General features: G+C 42.1%; 1 protein-coding gene across 3 annotated transcripts; it reads left to right on the top strand.

The window, feature by feature from the left end:
* Positions 1-98: 98 nt before the first annotated feature.
* gk (glycerol kinase) lies at positions 99-19,891 on the top strand. 3 transcript variants are annotated; one of them, XM_042081571.1, is made up of 21 exons: positions 99-308; positions 6,683-6,756; positions 7,502-7,608; positions 7,839-7,916; positions 8,252-8,331; positions 8,577-8,714; positions 10,552-10,661; positions 11,204-11,270; positions 11,615-11,632; positions 13,274-13,309; positions 13,419-13,486; positions 13,624-13,666; positions 13,806-13,886; positions 14,082-14,160; positions 14,664-14,760; positions 15,168-15,252; positions 15,378-15,498; positions 15,684-15,827; positions 16,163-16,249; positions 16,807-16,893; positions 18,473-19,891. In XM_042081571.1, the coding sequence occupies exons 1-21, from the start codon at positions 216-218 to the stop codon at positions 18,481-18,483; spliced, it is 1,704 nt and encodes a 567-aa protein (XP_041937505.1). In that variant the 5' UTR covers positions 99-215; the 3' UTR covers positions 18,484-19,891. The 3 variants fall into 3 exon arrangements, with proteins under 3 accessions (XP_041937505.1, XP_041937507.1, XP_041937508.1); XM_042081573.1 differs by lacking the exon at positions 11,615-11,632; XM_042081574.1 differs by lacking the exon at positions 16,807-16,893 and having other exon boundaries at positions 100-308.
* The last annotated feature ends 20 nt before the right edge of the window (positions 19,892-19,911 follow it).

The raw sequence follows: 19,911 nt of genomic DNA, 5'->3' as shown, positions 1-19,911 counted from the left end.
CGAATAGGTTCATTTTGGCCATAGACAGTAAAAGAAATGTTGGCCCTCCCATCGCACCTCCTACCTAATTTGGATGCGTAAGTACGTCATCATCCTGCGTCACCGGCTTTAGAGGTCCGAGAGTGTGTGTGCTGGAAGGGTGGGAACGGGAGGAATTAAGAAGAGTTTGCCGGGTGTTCCGGGTCAGCACTCGAGCATAAGGCCGAAGAGTCTCCATGAACGGCAGCATGGCCGCCTCGCGGGACAGGATCATGTTGGGGCCGCTTGTGGCGGCAATCGACCAGGGCACGAGTTCCACGCGTTTCCTCGTAAGTTGTATTTGCTTTGAATGACTAAGATGATACCACCGACGTTACCGCAGTAAGGTTAGCATGGCGCGAGTGGTGCGCTGTGTCCTCTAACGGCTAGGAAGTCAAGGTAGTCCAGGATGTCCGTCTGTTGTTTGTGTTTGTGTTTATGTGTACTCGCGTGCCATTCCATCGTGTCCTGAAGATTGCAGGTCTTGCTATCAGGATTATGTGTACTGGGAACGATATCAGGCCAAGGGTTCCGTGCAGTGGAGTAGCAGTGTCCCACTGGCATCTCAATCACTCATTAACCACCCTGGAGCTTTCCATTTAAAGACGGACAGAATAGATACATCCCGCAGAGAAAACAATTCACTGAAAAGATGAATTGACTCATGCTGCTAATACAACATAGGAGACAAAGAAGGCAACTAGGCTAATTGGTTATTAGCCACATTAGGTAACTGGTTAGGCTAGCAGCTACTGTTATTGTTTTAAATTCTGACTGTGATGTTTCACGACCACCCCTCAGAGCCCTTAACGTTAGCCATTAAGAACTAATTTCAATTACTTGAAATTACTGCATACTGCATATCAATGTAAATATACAGGTCACCCAAGCACTAGTTTAAACTTCATGTAACTGTTAAGACTATATAAATATACAACACAACTACCTCTATTTTTTATATATATATGTCCTATATTTCTATTTTGATACATACATGTTCTATATTTCAGTCTTGCACTTTAATTTAATGTTTATTGTCTATGGCTATGTCTATAGTATGTCTATGTCTGTATTTAAAGCATGTCTATGTCTGCATGGGAAAGTAAGAAACGAAATTTCAATTCTTTGTATGACCAGTGCATGTAAAGAAATTGACAATAAAAGCTGACTTGACTTGACTTGACTAAGAAAGCAAACAGAAAATTCTAGGAAACAGCTGACAGTTCGAGCTTGTCTTAACCAGATCAGACAGGTTTTGGGGTGTGTGTGTGTGTGTGTGTGTGTGTGTGTCCCTTTAGTTGTGTTGGGGTGCTGGTCATTAAAGTAGGTGTGTCCGAGGGTGTGTGTGTAGCGGCAGATGAAGGGGAGTTACTAAGACTCATTCCACAGCAGAATTGGAGGGAGTGGTTGAAAGCTATTTTATACAGTCTATGGTTGTTTTGAAAGCAACTTTCCCTGAGGTAAGATTCATTCAGAAGTTTAGGTTAAACCTAAAGATTGACTGTGTGAAGGACTCCTCATCTGGTTCTATACATATTTAATGCTGTAAACAGTTTAGCAGTTTAAGAAATTAGTTGGAAAAATTATTCTAGATAATGTGATTTTGGCCATGCCATATCTGTTATAGATAGATAGATAGATAGATAGATAGATAGATAGATAGATACTTTATTGATCCCCAGGGGAAATTCAAGGTCTCAGCAGCAGCATACATACAACACAAACACATTCTTTAACAGCAGAAATAGTAATTAAAGTATATAATATAAAAACACAACTAAGCAGTAAGGACAGTAGAAGATAAAGAATATGCTAAATATACTAAAATACAAATTATACTAACACTTAATACAATATATACAAATATACTAAAATACAAATTACAAAAATACAAATTATACTAACACTTAATCTAAATCAATTCTAAAAACAGTATCCACATAGTGGTGATTAATAAATCAGAGGCGCTTGCAATGACTGAGGCAGGGACTGAGCCTGTGATTCTCTGTGCATAGTAAGGTAAGGTGCTCTAAGGTGCTCTGTGTTATATGGCACCACCATCTATCCGTACTATCAGTGCAGCAGTGCAATATAAATGTGTGCCCTACATTAACTGATGCAAAAGATTAGATATGATTAGATAACAGAGCTTTTTATGGGGTATTTCTTTAGTATTGTGCTTAGATGACTTTGCCCAAGAGTTACCCAAGGTATTTTATTGTTCATAGTGGTTAGTTTATGTTGTAAGGTTGTACGTTCTGTCAAAATATCTATTAAAGAAAATATTATGGAAACCTCAGTCATTATGTAGAAAGTGTTTGCTTTGTGTTAGATCTGAGACCACTGGAGAAGAGTGCTTGATGGTGTTTTGGGCCCCCACCGTTGACTTCAGGGTCAGGGTTTGTATTAGGGCCAATGTACCACTCTGCCGTAGAGAGTTCTTACCCTATGGTCATGCAATCGCTGGCCTGTAGGGGACTTGCCCATTGCCACATATCCCAGTTAGAAACCCACAACATTGCCACATCTCCCTTGGCTGTGTCCATTGTCATTACTTGTGAATTAAACTTTGTGGTCAACGGCAGCTTTCTCGAGTCTCAACGTCTCTTCCTGTATCGGGTTTTACCAGAATGCTATTTTTAGTGTGCTAATTGAATTTTTATTGAACGGCTACTGTGGTTTTCCACCACATTAGGCAAGGCAGCACTGCCTTGAAGTCGCAGATGGCAGCACGGCCTTGCCTAACCCTGACCCTAACCCTTGCACCTCGTCGGTGGGAGCCCAAAAGACCATATATCAAGATGAGTGTAATCTGAGAATCTCCCTCAGCATGATAATAGGGACGGTTGTCAGTTTGGGAGGTGTGTCTCGGAGAGGAACAGGATTGGTCTTTTGGTGGGACTGGTCTAGTGATCAGTGAGACCGCTTCAGGGGAAGAGGAGGGTTTGTTTCGAGCTCAAACTACCAGCTGTTGTAAAGGAACGCATCAGGGCATTCTTGTTTTGGATTGTGTCTCGTCAGTCAACATTGTCCCACTGTTTCTCACTCCCTCTGTTGGATTACATAATGTATGCATTCATAGAACTGCAGAATGCATTTATATTGCTGCATGATGAAAAAAAGGCATGATTCAAAGGGGTGGTTGAGAAGGATGTCATTCATAAGCCTGTGGAATGCACTAGGTCTGCCACAAGAGCAGTTTGAACGGGTTCCAAACTATGTAGTAGCCTAGGCCTGTGTGTTGTGATTTTGTTCTATATGATCTGAGATCAGAAAGTGAGCACCAGCCTAGCCAGTAGTGATACACGGATTATTTCCTGTCTGGACCTGACTTATTAGGAGATCCAATCCGACCCTCCAAATATGACCCGAACTGACCCGCAAAGTGCACATTTTAGCCAGTGTAAGTATAAGTAATGTGATCGCATCTATCATAGCCAAGAAAAGACGAATACAGATGCAGCCCTTTTTTAATTCTTGGGACAATCCGACTTAGTCAGTGTAGACTTACACACACTTCAAACTGGCTATTGCAATGTAAGATTCTATGCTAAATAGGGTTGCAAAATTCCGGGAATTTTCAAAGTTGGAAACTTTTCATGGGAATTAACGGGAATTAATGGAAATAAACTGGGAGTTTTTAATATGGCAAGTTAGTCTATAACAGGGAACTTAAATGTAGTGGACACCATCTGGATGTAGTGGACAACCCCATCTTGCAGAATAATATTAGTTAAAACAACCATTTAATGCAATTTCAGTCAAATTTCTACCCTGCACATACGTCAATCCCATGCACACAGCAATCGGCATAGGTTTCCTTTATGTAGCCTATGATGCGTTCATGTGCATGGGGAAAATAAATTCCCAGTGAAAATGTCATCTCATGTGGGAATAACTGGTGTGAAACTGGGGGAAGTTTGCAAACAGAGTTGCCCAGTTATGGGCTTGTCGTCACTTCCTTGTCCTCATTCAAATGGGTGTACGCCATTTTGCATAAACTGTAATGGGACAATTAATCTGTCTGATTAAGCTTGGCAGTTTATATATAATTTACATAATCTATAAGGTTTGGTTGGGGTGGTATTATATTTTTATTTGTTTTACCATTTTCTGGGATTCTAACTAAACAAAATGATAGTCAGTCAATGTTCCAACCAATTGGATTTTGTTGAGTGGCGTGGTGTCTCTTGGGCAGTTTAGTGGTTTCGGTGTTGCTAGCTTAGCACGCTAGTAAACCATAGGCAGAGAATGGGATTCCCGCTAGCATGGTAGCTATCTTTGTATGCTAAGCTAAGCGAAAATACGAACAAACAAATCATATTGCTTATTACGAAACAAAATGTTAATGTCTGTATATGAAACAGTAGGAATTACCAAAAATTCCCAGTTAATTCCTGTAAATTCCCATTATTTCCCATAATTTCCTTTAATTCCATGAAAGTTTCCAATTTGGAATATTTCCAAAATTCCCTAGCTTAACTTCCCATGGAAAGTTTCCGGTAAGTTTCCGGAAATTTACCGGAGATTTTTCGCCACTTTGCAACCCTAGTGCTAAACCACAAAATAAGCATCTCATCTTCCTCTTTCTTTCTCTCTGCACTCTTCTCTTCCTTAATCTCTATTTCAAACATGTACGCACATATAAAAATCCACGGATGGGCTTACAACCTAACACCTGTCTGATTTGGTTGCATAGTATTATGCACTGTAATTATAAGCAAAATTGAACTAGAAAATGTAATTTCGAGGAAATTACCAGTGCATGAAAATATAAACATACTGTATATTAACATAAAATGTAAAACAAACTTTTATTTGGAAACAGTTGGCAGGAGTCATAGTTGATAACAACTGACAGTTGAAATGGCTGAACAGTTAAATAGTTGAGTAGTTTAAATAGTTAAATCATTTAATAGTGAATTATTGTAGTGAGGACGTTTATTTTTAAACAGTTGTGGGCAGAGGAAATAGTTGAACAGAATATGTAGTCTTAAGAGAGCCAGATTGTATGCTTAAAGCCTGAGACAGAGTATATAGTTTAAAAGTTCAATGTAGATAGTGTAATGGATGTTTATAGACAGAAAGTTTAATGGATGTTGATAGGCAGATTGTTTAATGGATGTTGATGGATAGTGTAATGGATGTGTAGGTGGATGAGTAAATGGTTTGAAGAGGATGAATGGATAGAAAGTTGGATGGAATGTGCCTTATATCCTTGTAGAATGAAGATACATGGAGAGAGTTGGCCTAATTGAGCAGAAAGCAGTTGATACAGGTGCAATCAGTTTAACTGGCTTTTTGATGGGGCCGAGTTGAGCAGCTGGAAGTTGATACAGGTGCAAATTAAGTTAATTAGCCCATTGTGATGTCATAGTGCCCATGCAAACTCTATGGGGCAAAATAAGCTTGTTTTTTATTAATATGTCAAAAAGTATAAAGTATACAAAAGTGAAAAATACATTCCTCAAGTGTCCTTTTCAAGACCTACGTTACAAAGTTCAAACGAAGTTTCTACGTTAAACAGTTGAAGCTGAATTAGACGCAGAAATTTGGTGGGAAGAATAAGAAAAAGAAGACGACTTCGGATAACAGAACAGTGCATTTTCATGCACTGTAATTAGCCAAAAGTAAAAACCAATCGCGTATGGAGAGATGCATGGTAGACTATTGTAGTGTGGTAATACAAATGATTCACAGTGTAAGGACATGTTGTTAGTGCATTTGAGTCAGAAGGAGAAGGTTGAAATCCCAATTTAGCTTAAAGCAAAGTCTATAGCCGATCACACGCACTTGGATTTACAACTCAGAATTTAGCAATTTTACCCCGACCCACATGAAATCCCCAATATGATCTCACATCGTGGGTCAACCGAACTAATAAATATTGTTCTTATTTTACAATAATCTTCTTTTAACAAAACAAAAAAGTTATTGTTTTGTGTTTATATCCTGTGAATGTCTATGGATTTATGTGCGTGCTTGTCAGTGTGGACCTTTGGCTTAAGCAGCCTGCACTCCAAGGTGTACTGTACTCCCCTAATCTGCTTTGGGCAAAGTTTTTGATTTTTGTTTTTTGAGTGTGTGAAAAAGTTTGGCCTTTTTTTTTCTCTTGACACACTGTGCGTGTGTGTGTGTGTGTGTGTGTGTGTGAGTGACCTAACCAATAACTGTAGGGGTGTACGCTAAGGGTGTGCAATGCGTAATTTGTAATACTAAATTAAGTTACCCAGCAGTAGTGGCTTACTCATGTTTTGGTGTTAGTTGTTTTAATGTGTAAGGTTGATCGTGTTTAGGGTGTCATTTGAAGCTGTTACTTCAGCTGTTCACTTTGTCACCTCTGACGTATGACATGACTCTGCTGACCTTTCACTTCAGCAGGTGCTGATGTATTGATGTATGGTGGTGGGGATGTGTGAACATACAACATGGGCCTGGTTGGGGTTGAAGAGTAGTACCTCTTAACCTCACTTTATGTCTGTACCTCTCTCTCTCTCTCTCTCTCTCTCTCTCTCTCTCTCTCTCTCTCTCTCTCTCTCTCTCTCTCTCTCTCTCTCTCTCTCTCCTTCACCCATCCTCATCCCCTCATCATGCCCTCCACTTTCAACTCTCCTTTATACACATCCTCCCTCTCACCCCTTCCCCACCTCTTCAAAATCTGCAGGTCTTCAATGCTAAAACTGCTGAACTTCTCAGTCATCACCAGGTGGAGATCAAGCAGAGTTTCCCCAAGGAGGGGTAAGTGCACACAGAATACAGACTGAATCACATGTTAAAACAGGCTCGCCTCAGTCGCCTGTGTCAGTAGAGTCCAGTCTAATTAGTAAATGATTACATTCAATAAGCAAGTCTGTATTCATTTGTGGCTATAAGTATATATACTCTTTTGATCCCGTGAGGGAAATTTGGTCTCTGCATTTATCCCAATCCGTGAATTAGTGAAACACACTCAGCACACACACAGTGAGGTGAAGCACACACCAATCCCGGCGCAGTGAGCTGCCTGCAACAAGAGCGGTGCTCAGGGAGCAATGTGGGGTTAGGTGCCTTGCTCAAGGGCACTTCAGCCGTGCCTACTGGTCGGGGTTCGTCGGGGTTGTAACCCTCCGGTTACAAGTCCGAAGTGCTAACCAATAGGCCACGGCTGCCCCCAATGGTATGAATGGCTAGCCAGGGCCAAAGCCACTCTGACTGGGGAGAGGAAGGAGTGTCTGGGTGTCTAATAAACCCCACAAGCAAAGAAAAAAGGTGTTTTTGCTCACTCCTGCAAATATATATATTTTTTATTTGACCAATGTTTCGGCGCTCTCTACGCCTTCATCAGGGTCCATCACACACATACCATCATTCATGCTTTTACATATAGCTCATGTAGTATAAAAGGCCTACTAATAAACTCCAAACACCATCTCGTCCTGAATCTAAACGGGATGTTTTCATTGTTAGTCTGCTGTTGTGTGCTGAAGTGGTGTATTGTGTGCAGATGGGTGGAAGAGGACCCAAAGGAGATCCTGCAGTCTGTGTATGAGTGCATGGACAAGACCTGTGAGAAGCTCACCCAGCTCAACATCGACATTTCCAACATCAAAGGTATATGCTTTATGAAGCCCTTATATCAAACCAGGGTTAGGTCAATTAGGTGCCTGATGATCATTATGGGTAACACTGATTAGATAGATAGATAGGTAGATAGATACTTTATTGATCCCCAAGGGGAAATTCAAGGTCTCCGTAGCATACAGACATCACACACAACATGCACTTATAATGTGTCAACTGTAAGTGAGTGAGTTTTTTTCAATCGTTTTCTCCTCCTTTAGCCATTGGTGTGACCAATCAGAGAGAGACCACACTGGTTTGGGACAAGGAAACTGGAGAGCCACTTTATAATGCCATTGGTGAGTTTGAGGGATTTATGTTTCACAACTCCGTGCAGTCCTGTCATGGCCGTGTGTGTCAACTAGCAGTGTAGGCCCGTCAGGCCTGAAGGGGACTTCACATTGCACATTGCATGCTCTTTGCTCGCCGCTAGCTTGCTGTTGGTTGAGGTGATGTCCCAAAGATTTATGTTGTGTTTACCGCCAGAGCAAAATATCTATGATTTACAGTGTGCCGCGGTCAAAGTACGCAAGACCTTGAAAATTAATTATGTGTCATAGTGCAACGCTGTTTTTTGTGTGTGTCAGTCTGTCAGTGATCTGAGGCAGATTCTAACTTTGGCAAACTTCCACAGTTTGGCTGGACCTGCGGACTCAGTCCACAGTGGAGAGGCTTATCAACAAAACCCCCGGAAGGAACAAAAACCACCTGAAGGTAGATAAACAAATAAACAAAAACAATTTAAGAACACTTGTTGTTTCTCATTCCAATAGGATGTTTTTGTGAAGTATGATTTCAACAGCATTATGATGGAGAGTAAGTGGGATGGAATGTTATGTAAAACACATGTACCCCTCAGACCAGTGATCCAGTGCTGAAAGTTTTGCCACACACTATTGCTAAATCTGTTTCCCAGGTATATATGAGCCTTAAGTAAGATATCTCTCTCTCCCTATCAGCATAAGACTGGCCTTCCCATCAGCACCTACTTCAGTGCAGTGAAGCTGCGCTGGCTCATGGACAATGTGGACGAGGTCAGCGAGGCGATCCTCTCGCACAGAGCCATGTTTGGCACCATCGACTCCTGGCTCATATGGGTAAGAGGGAATCCACCTGCGTGTGAAAGTAACGTTGCAGGAGTGAGTAAGGCCTGATGGGTCATAGGTCAGGTAGCCTTACTGAGTCCTTATTGGCATTGACTGGTTAAAGGAAAGCTGCCTGGTTGATGCAGCCAACCGCTGAAACTTTCCAGGCAGCCAGTCAGTCATTCAGTTTATTGAGAATAATACACACGTTGTGGATTAGCACATAGCTTTGGTAGCGTTTATCATGCAAGTCAGAATTACAGGAGTTAACCCTTAGAACCCGATTGACGCAAAGTGCGTCAAAAAACACACCCTTTCTTCTCTGTTACATTGCTCCGGAACTGTTCATCGCAGCGAGATAAAACCTTTATTGCATGACAGAGCAGAAGTGGGGCTTTCCAAAGAGACTACACACTTGTCTGTACGATCAAGTATGAAAATTAAAAAAAATCATGAAATTAAATCAAATTGCATCATATTAACAGTCTATACTTCTCGGTGTTCACCTTCGCACCCATTACTCTTGTTTGAATTACTCGCGAACCCGTGATCGCATCGATATGGCACGCATATCAGATGAAAGAGGGGACAGAGGGCTATCCATTGGTACCATGTTTATCGATCCTTCTGGCTTATAAAAACAGACTAAGTGACTGCAAAATAATAATCTCATGTACACAAACCAACGCTGCACACCCATTACTCTCGTTTGAATTACTCGCGGACCCGTGATCGGATAGATATGCCACGCATCAGATGAAAGAGGAGACTCGGAGCTATCATTTGATACCAAGTACATCCTTCTGGGTTATAAAACAGACGGAGTGACAGCAAAATAATAATTTCATATAGCTCGACTTACCCCACGTTTTTTGTCTGTTGTGGCAAAGCATGTTTATAATCCAACTCTATCGTGTGTTTCTCTATGGCAAAGCATGTTCATAATCCGGTTTTGAGATCCTAGCAAATTCCTGCATGGCATCCAATTCGAGCCTCATATTGCATCCCAATTTGTTCAACAAAGAAACACCTTTTTGGCCTTTACTTTGTTCATGGCAATGCAGTAAAAGTTGAGAATCATTATGAGTGGATACACCATAGGCACGCAGGCTAACACGCAACCTCGGGTCAAGTCAGGTCAGATCAGTTCGTGTCACAGATATGGAGCACAAAAAGGTCATTTTTCATCACTAAATAAAAAATGGCATTTATTTCCGTAAATCACACACCACATATTTCTGTAAATTGCTCAGCCCCAGAGTATTTCTCCAACATGGCAATTATATTGCTCGATTCAGGACCGTCTGCCCTACACACACATGAAATGCATGTAGAGCTATGAGCTTGCTGTGGTGAGATACATGTCGAAATAATAAGAATTTTTATAATATGCTTTTTATATTTTAATTCTTTAAAAATCAAAATAAAATCAATGCTAGTACTAATACATGAAATGATCTGGCAGATCTGGATAGCCTAGACGCTGCTGAAAAAAAACAATATATAATATGTGTGTGTGGCACTTACAATGACCAGAATAAATCCTTATGAATAAAGGTAGTGAAAATGCCCTAAAAACAGCTTAGGGTTCTAAGGGTTAATATACTGCAGTACTGTTCCGTGTCCGGTTTGGTCAAGAGTGCAGTCTCATGCAGCACTGGAGACAAATTAGCCACCTATCACAGCTTCTCACGATGATGACATAAACTCTGATAACCTAGAGGTCTCCACCCTTACCAGATAATTTTGATAGCCTCGTTTGGACAACTCGGCTGACTCTTACAAGTATGTGAAATGAGGACAAAGTTCCTCTGTAAAAGGGTGTAACAGGTCATTGTTCCTGCTCCAGTGTCTAACAGGTGGGAAGAAAGGAGGGGTCCACTGCACAGATGTGACCAATGCCAGCCGCACCATGCTATTCAACATTCACACTATGGACTGGGATCCTGAACTTTGCACGTGGGTACACACACACACACACACACACACACACACAAACAATAACAGTCAATAGTTTAACATAGTTTTGTACATAATTTATGTTTATATTTATAGTGTTAAGCACACACTTTTGTCCAAAATGTAAAGTGACAAAGTGTAAACATTGCATTAACAGTAAAATTGACAGTTTAAAGTAAAGTCACATTAGCCTGGCCCTGCCCACCTAGATCTTCTTTCAGGGAGATCTAGTCTGGAACAGCATAGTTCATAACTGCTTCCCTCAGACAAGAAAAATATCAGGCCAATCAGTGACAAGAGGGGAAGACTAAACCGAAACTTATAACAGAAGTATATGTCTAGAATATATATATAACTTTTACAGAATAGTAACAATAGCCATAAACATACATAAAGCAAGAATGAATTAGTTCGATACAAGGGAAACCGATAAGTCATGAAGATCCCAAAACTATTGGTAGAATGAAAAGCATTAGGTAAATCACTCCATTAACGAGGAATCACAGCTAATGTGTTTTTGAACGCACTCTTTGTTTAAACAGATATTTTGGCATCCCAATGGAGATTCTTCCCAGAGTCAGGAGTTCCTCTGAAATTTACGGTTTAATGGTGAGCCAGTGGTCCCGTATATAGTTTCTTTGTGTTGTTTTGTCTGTCTGTCTGTCTGTCTGTATGACATTTTTTTAACATAGCTTTGTCCTTCTGAAAGTCCGCCGTCATAATGTAGTATCTACTGTGCTGGTTCCAGTCCAGTCGTAAATGATAAACTGTGTTGGCATGATCCTTGCCCTCCTGAGGGAAGGCCACAGCAGACAGTAACTCGAATGTATTTATATCCTCAGTGACAGTCAGACACTGGCTGTGAGTAAGTGCGTGCGTGCGTGCGTACGCGCTCGTCTGTGTGTGTCACAAATCTTTTCTTGTGTCTTGTTCCTCTGCGTGGACTCTTGTAGAAAATAAGCTCTAGTGTGGTGAGTAGGCCTTCCTTCTCCATCTCCATGTGCTATCGCCAGTTTCGCCAAGCAGCTGAAGCCTGTTCCCCCCCACCCCCGCACAACCTTTATCACCCTCGCCATTAAAGATGTGCATTTCCAATATAGCACCCCAAATGCCCATGAATGGTGATGCGCAAAACAAATCTGCTATCTGACCATGTTGAACCATCTATGAAACAACACACACACACACACACACACAAAGGCACATAAAAACTCTTTTGTGAGCATATGAGCACACACACTCAAAGCAAACTTCCTGCTGACCACAGTCAGGTGCAGAGCCAGGTACCACTTCCACCAGTCCCACTCAAACCAGTGTAGGCATATTTTCTGGCTTTAGATCAGGTCAGGTTCTGTTTGGAAATGCACTAGACGCTGGATGTGTTTGATGTTTTCTCTGTGGCTGTGATGAAGTCCTTCTGTCACTGGCCAATGCCTGGCACCCCCCCCCCCCCCTCCCTGCTCGTGCCACTGCCCCCCTACAGGCCGTGCGCCACTGCCCCCTTGCATTGCAATGTCACTAAAGCCCAGACTGGTCCTGGAAACATCAGATGTGTATGAGATGTGCTGTAGGATGGGTTCCATATATGGTTGTACCTCATACAATGAGAAGAGCTCATACTTTGAGTGTATGATCTCTAGTTTCATTCACACATGGTAAAGAACACCTTTTGTTTTCCAATATATGCACTGTGCTGTCCCCCCCCATTTGTTGCCTCCCATTTTGGCCATGACTATATTGACAGTGCTGTCAGTATTCATGGCATTGAACCCTAAACAAATATGCTGTCATAAAGATCCCCCATACATGTTCATTTCCCTTGAAGCCGACCCCTCTTTGGTGTCCTTCAGTCGTCATAGTGGCCTTAAGTACATGTGGTAAACAACAAGGTGAAAAGATTGTGTCGTAAAAAGTTTGCAAGCTTATGTGTTCACAGTGCATGTTGCTCTTAATTGTGTTTGTCTAGTTTTGTGAGTCTGGTGAGGCTGGTAGAGTAGGCTGGCTGATTATGGCACAATTCATAATCACTTATTCTTTTGGTCAGTATTGAGATCAAACTTGTTTAACCCGATTGCTCAGTGCCCGATGGACACACTATCTATTTTCTAAATGCTAAAAAAGTATATTTAAACATTGAATTAAATTTTTGGTTTTAAATATAATTCAATTAAATAAAACAAATAATACATGTAGCAAAAGTTATTTATATAATTGTTACCACTGTAAATAAAAACTGTGCAGTTGATCCAAATTGATTAGAATTTAAATTTGATTAACTACACAGCCATAGTTCAGCTGCTGTAAACATTTAGTTTGTTGCTGATGTGTTTGCAGGTCAGTGCTCCGTCTATACTAGTGTTCCACCTGCCATTTATTTTGAGACCGCTCATTCTGACTGGCATGTGCACATGTAGCAGCTGTGTTGGAGGCGGCTCCTAGACAAAGTTGGAATGAATTGTTCTGATATTCAGAGTACAAGACTCATGCTCTGAACTCATTTATGACTGGCAAATCAATAAGGAGAGAAGATTGAGTTAACTTGTAGTGCTGTGGCTCAGTATGGGAAAGTTGTTTTTTGTTTTTAATTGAGCATTTGCCTCTCTTTCATACAGAAATCTGGCTGCTTAACTGGAATTCCCATATCAGGCGTAAGTGGCCCTCCTTTGCTGTTACACTGTTACGCAGCCATTACACCTCAGTCAGAGTAACATATTGGGATCGGGCTTTAACGTGTGTATGTGTGCATCGGTCTTGCAGTGTCTGGGAGATCAGTCGGCAGCTCTTGTGGGGCAAATGTGCTTCCAGGATGGTCAGGCCAAAAACACGTGAGGCTTCTCCCTCTCTCCTCCTACTGCAGCGGTCAAGCTTTCCTCTGGCTGCACAGCTGTGATTTAACAGCTTCACTGATTAGAGGCTCAGCTAACCCTAACACATCCTGTCTGTGCTCATTCTCCACCAACAGGTATGGAACTGGCTGTTTCCTGCTAAGGAACACGGGACCCAAGGTACTTGGTTTAATTATACAAATTATTTTTATTGTTAGACATTAGATGCATGAAGTAATCAGACCTTTGAGAATAATGCTTTTGCCAATACTTCCTCTCTCATAGTCCCCTGTCTGAATGCCCATTTTTGTTTCTGCAGCCGGTAATGTCAGACCATGGGCTCTTGACAACTGTAGCATACAAACTGGGTCGAGACCAGCCAGCGTGTTATGCACTAGAGGTACATAGCTACCTGTATTAGCTTTTTGTTCTTTTATTGTTGAATTGTTCCGATATACATGTGTATATATAGTTATATAGTTTGATATTGAAGTGTTTGAAATCGAGATGTACACTCTTTTTTTCTGTTATTATTCCTGCATTATGAGAGTAAAATCAGAACATGCCTACAAGTGTTATGTTTATGTTGTCTCAGGGGTCGGTGGCCATAGCGGGGGCTGTTGTGCGCTGGCTGAAGGATAACCTGGGCATCATCCAGACCTCCTCTGAGCTCGGTGGGTGCGCCTCTCCTCATCTCCTCAGCCTGATGGAAAGGAGGTTTAGTACCTAGCCTGGCCCAGCAGTGGAGGGAGAAACTGCAGTTTAAGACCCTTTTACGTGTCTGCCCTTGGAGCTGGGTTTCGGGGGTGTGTGGGGCTGGGTTGAGACCTGTTAGGAGGGAGAGGTTTGTCCCCTCGTTTTGGGAGGGAGGGGGGGGGGGGGGGCTGTAGGTGGCCACAGGCAGTACACCTTCAGGTAGGAGGTGTACAAATCTGATTAGATTGCAATAGGATACTCTCCTACTTTTGTTGACGCGCAATGTACATGTAGGTCAAAAGACTTTGTGTCAGCTGAGATCAGTATCTGTTGTAGGTTTTGCAAAGGAACATCACAAGTGTTGTATTGCTTCCTTTTGTGTCCTTTTTGGGATGGTGTCTCTCGCTGGTGGGTGTGATGGGAATGTGTACATGGGTGCATTTTTATTATACTGACAGGTGATTTGCTTGTTTGTCTACAGAAAAACTGGCGGCAGCAGTGGGCACATCCTATGGATGTTACTTTGTTCCGGCGTTTTCCGGCCTCTATGCACCTTATTGGGAACCCAGTGCGCGCGGGTGAGTGGAGGAGGGGCAAGAGGTGGCGGGAGAATGGTGGCTTATTAGTGGTCTGTGAAATGTTTTGGATCTGCTGCATATTGTCTGTTAGGAAGTTGTACAAGGATACAAGGAAGTTTATTGTCACATGCATATAGTTACTGGAAGTAAGAAATGCAGTGAAATTATGTCTGGTGTCAGCCTATTTGTGCATTTATGGGGGGGTAAAAAGTGCAGTAGAAGGGGTTTAGTAGATTAAGTGGCAAGGGCTGCATAAGAAAGGTGGGGGAGGATTGGGATTGGGGGGGGTGGGGCACCAACAAGGAGCAAGGAGTTGTTCTCACGGTCTCTTATCAATTCTCTGATGTTCTCTGGAAGTTGTTCTCATGGTCTCTTATCAATTCTCTGATGTCCTCCCTCTTCCTCAGAATAATCTGTGGTCTGACTCAGTTCACCAATCGCAGCCACCTGGCTTTTGCAGCTCTGGAGGCTGTGTGCTTTCAGACCAGAGAGGTAAACAGTGATGTGTGTTTATGTATGTGTGTGTGTGTGTGTGTGTGTGTGTGTGTGTTAGGTGCTGATATGTGTGTGTGTTCAGTGCTAATATGTAAGTGTGTGTGTGTTCCTGTGTCCTGCAGCTGATGGACGCCATGAACCAGGACAGTGGAATCCCCTTGACTCAGTTGCAGGTTGATGGTGGGATGACCTCCAACAGACTGCTCATGCAGCTGCAAGCCGATATACTGTGCATCCCTGTCGGTGTGTGCTACTACCCTGACACCCACTTGTTATGTTGAACAATCCAAGTACATTTAACTGTGGTGTTACTCTCGTAATATTGTCATGTGACTCCTACTAGATTGGCCCTTAATGAACTAAACACAGTTTAACATAGACCCTCAGCACTGCCAGGTCACCTGACCCCTCTGCTGTGCCCATTGCAGTGAAGCCCTCCATGCCCGAGACGACGGCGCTGGGCGCTGCCATGGCAGCAGGAGCCGCCGAGGGGGTCAGCGTATGGAGCCTTGACCCCAATGACCTCAGCGAGGTCACATCTGAGAAGTTTGAGCCACAGATCAACACAGAGGGTACGTCCACATCACATGCAGCTGCAGCTCACCATCACAGCCTCTAGTCACAGCTTCCTATAGTGTCCCAAACTGTCAGCTGCATAGCCACTGGTCATAACACATCATTGAACAGACCAACAGTTACATAATCCATCAGGCTAAGCAGTAATCACAGTAACAGTCCCATAGAGTAGTGTTGGTGTTGTACGTTTGTTACTCTGGGGCGCGTTTCCCAAAACCAAAGTTGCTAACTAAGTTAATAAGTCGGTTGCAATGCAATTTCCTGTTGCTAACAGGTTAGCAACTCTGGTTATGAGAAACGCACCCCTGACCATTGGCCATGTGTTTTGCAGAGAGTGAGTTCCGCTATGCGCGCTGGAAGAAGGCCGTGCAGAAGTCCATGAACTGGGAGACCACGGAGCCCATTGGAAACGGAAATGGTGGGTTCTGTTCCCTCTTTCCCCTCACACTTCTGCATCCTTTTGTCCTGCATCCTAAAATGTTCTGACCAATTCCCTTGGCTAATTCACTCTGATTTGCAGTTGTGTGATTTTGTTTGGACATCTGAATAGAGGCATGATATATATATATATTTTTTTTTACTGCAATAAAATAGATTTATTATTTTTGCAATCAAAATTTTCAATTATTTAAAATGTACATGCTTACATGTTAAGTATTCACACATTTTATCTGTAGTGATTGCATGCTTGTTCTTGCAGTTGATTTCAAACAGAGCAATGCTAACTTAAAACGGTGCAGACTTCTATATCATGCAGTCAAAAGAGTTAGGAAGCTGGCCAGAGAAATAGTCAAATAATTAGCGTTGAACAGACTCCGATGAAATGATGGTGCTGCGGTCTCTGCTGTAGCTGCAGTGGAAGTCCATCTTATCTTGTGAAACGGCTGCTTAGAAAGCCTTGGGTGCTGATGTTGTGTTTCTCTCTCCTGCTCACGCTGTTTGATGTGGACCTCGCTCGTTCTGGACTGTCTTCAGAGGAGCCTAGTATCTTCAGTAGTATTCCTCTGGGCTTTTACATTCTTGGTAGCATGTTTATGTTGATTGGAGCTAAATACATCGCAGGTTAGTGAAATTGTGAGACGTGAAAGATGTGCAAGCAGACACCGTCCTGCATGTTAAAAGGCTCAGCAAGTGTGTCTGTGTTTGTATGCTGAACAGGCCTGCCTGTCTCGATGCTATCAGTAATAGAATTATAACATAAAACTGATAAACTAGTGTGCCAAATCCATCTCATTTCAGTCTCCAGGGGCAGTCAAGATTCACAAATGTCTTTCAAGGATTTCATTGTTCACTGCTAAATAAAAAAAAACTATGAACATTGTTTAGGCTAGTAACAGAACCTTTATCTGAATGCCTTTACTTTTAAAGAGGCAGTAGCCCTCAAAAGAAGTGTTTTCTAGCCAAGTATAAAAGCCATCTTGGTGATGTCAGACAGCACTTAAATCGAAGCGATATAGCCACAGACTTCACCACAGTGAAGGATTTGTAATTGAATCATTTTCATCTCACACAGTGAACCTCCCAATCAATCCATGTAGGATTTCTGTTTTTTAGGCCTAGTTGTTAAATCTGATGCAGTTTTAGTGGTGCATCAGGAAACCTAGATCTGAGATTCTGGAAGGTCCACTGAATTTCTAAATGTTGGATTTGGAACGTATCAGCAAACAGGACCCATTTTAGAGCCTTTTGTAGAACCTCATTAGAGCCTATCCGCTCACCTGTACTCCGTCTCCACTCTGCTTCCTGCCATCCTGCTCCTTTGCCACATCCTGCTCCATGTCTTCTTTAATGCTCGCTTGTGAAGGCAGATAATGAAGTAACCAGGTGACTGGGCTCTTGAAATAGCTGTGTGCGTGTGTGTGTGTGTGTGTGTGTGTTGGTGTTTGATCCTTGGCGAGGCAGGAGGATGCCATGCCACTCCACATGAAGTCACCTTTTTGTCATGATCCCGTTCATCACACGTGCACTGCCCTGTTCAGTCACCTAGTTACTCATATCTTAATGCCTGCCATCTGCTGCTGATCATCATGTATCATGCCTCTCCATACTTCCGCTTGGCCTTTTCTCCCACAGCTTGTGTTTTGTCTATTATCAGCTGCAATGTAACCATATTTGCTTAGCTCAACTAACATGCCAGTAAGTTCAATATCTACCAGTCAAACCTGTGTCAGATGTCTTTGTTGCTATCTGAAACTGTCTGATTGTTATGATCGTTAAGTCTACACTTAGCAATCATCGGTTTTACTGGGCTAATCCTGTTGGCAAGTTTTCCACCTACCATGTTTGTGCATAGTATTCATCTTATGTATATCAATGACATGCATGCTTGCCATGTTGATGAAATGTAAAGGCACAAGCCCCTACACAATATGTGGGTTTGTTGGTATGAGATTAAAATGAAATGAAATCCAGTACATTGTTCTCTTGTTTTATATATTTTAAGATGGATTGACTCTCCACAGATAGATTCAATCTCTGTTTTAGACCCAAACTGTGGATACTTGTCTTGATTCTTTTTTGCCAGAAATATGACCAGACTCAGGTTTGATTGCCTGGATTGATATTGACTCTATGATCTGATTCTAATTGTTACAGTAGTTTTTAACTTAGTTGATTTGTGTTCTCTTCTCCCATGTTTCAGGGCACAAGTAGGCCACTGGATGACGGAAATGCACTGTGGGAAGTAGTGGGCTCCCATGTATCCGCCATGCACACATACGGCCTACAGACACTATACCCCCCACCCCCACTCCCACTCCTCCCCACCCCCACCTCAACTGTGAACCAGAACTTTAAGGCCCGGCAGCAGTGAAGTGAACAAAGCCCAAAACCCCTAAATGCCGAGGCCTCGATCTGAACATAATTATGTGCACACACCTGAACGTGCACCTGAGCCAGGGGATCTGAGTGTTTCCGACGTAAGGAAATAAGGGACCGTAGACTGTGTGTGTTTGTGTGTCTGTGTGAGAGAGAGTGTGAGTGTGTGTGTGTGACATTTTATGATGACCCCGGTAACAATTTTATGGTACAATCAATGAACTTACATACTGGTACATGCGTTTCTTGTTCTCCTGAAGTCTGTGTGATTGTGTGACCATTTGTGTGTGTGTGTGTGTGTGTGTGTGTGTATGTATAGGTTTAAAGATGGGTTTCATGAACAATGACAAATTTGTCAGTAAAGTCCTGGTACAAAATGTCTTCCAAATGAACTGATGTTTTATGTTTTAAATGAACTACTGTTTCTTGTTTTTTTTAGACTTGTTTTTTATTTGTTTGCCTGTTTTTTAACCTGGAGAGGCCACCAATGATTTGTACAAAGGTTGGACTGATATGTGCCACTAACTGATGCACTGTTTACCAAAACAGCAGAAGGACAATAGCTGGACCAGCTGAAAAAATAGAATTAACTGCACTTTAGGAATCCTCTACTTTTCAGATGTGGAACCTCTAATAGGTTTGAATTATTTTTAAGCTTATGATTTGTCCTGCTGTAGTAGATGATTTCTCCTTAGAACTGTACCTGTACAAATATTAAGAATAAATGAGGCTATTGTCCTGTAAACAATGCCTAGAACTGCTGACAAGATGATGCCCCCTGATGGCCAATCTTAAAAGTTACATCTGAGAACAAAACCAACTGTCCAGAAAAGTTGATCAGTTAGTCAGATGCATCATTTTAACACACTTTATATCATCCTTTGTCAAAGATAACTTAATGCCAATGGTTGTTGAACCTATTCATTGGACCTGAGTCTATGTGATCAACCAGGACCGAACAGTGCCGTGACATACAATGGCAATTTGCTACGGGTAGATACCTGTAGTCTACTTGAAGGTTTAGCCACTTAGGAAAGCATAACAGTGGCCAGTACTCTTTGACCAGAAAGCAGTGAGAATTCATGTATATTTAATGGTTAATTTATGTTCACTATTAACTGTGGGTAGACATTTTGTATGCAGTGCTGGCATGACAAATCAATTAAACTGTCTGAAGTGTTATTTTGAATGGATTTGTTTCCCCTGCCTGTGCTAATTGCTAAATAAAAAGACTTTGATGGTAGCTTTTGTGGCCTGCAGCCT

The sequence above is a fragment of the Alosa sapidissima genome, chromosome 23 (assembly GCF_018492685.1).
Source record: "Alosa sapidissima isolate fAloSap1 chromosome 23, fAloSap1.pri, whole genome shotgun sequence".
In the NCBI taxonomy this organism is placed as follows: domain Eukaryota; kingdom Metazoa; phylum Chordata; class Actinopteri; order Clupeiformes; family Clupeidae; genus Alosa; species Alosa sapidissima.
Note: the sequence above shows the minus strand (reverse complement) of the source record. Positions and strands in the feature narration are given on the sequence as shown.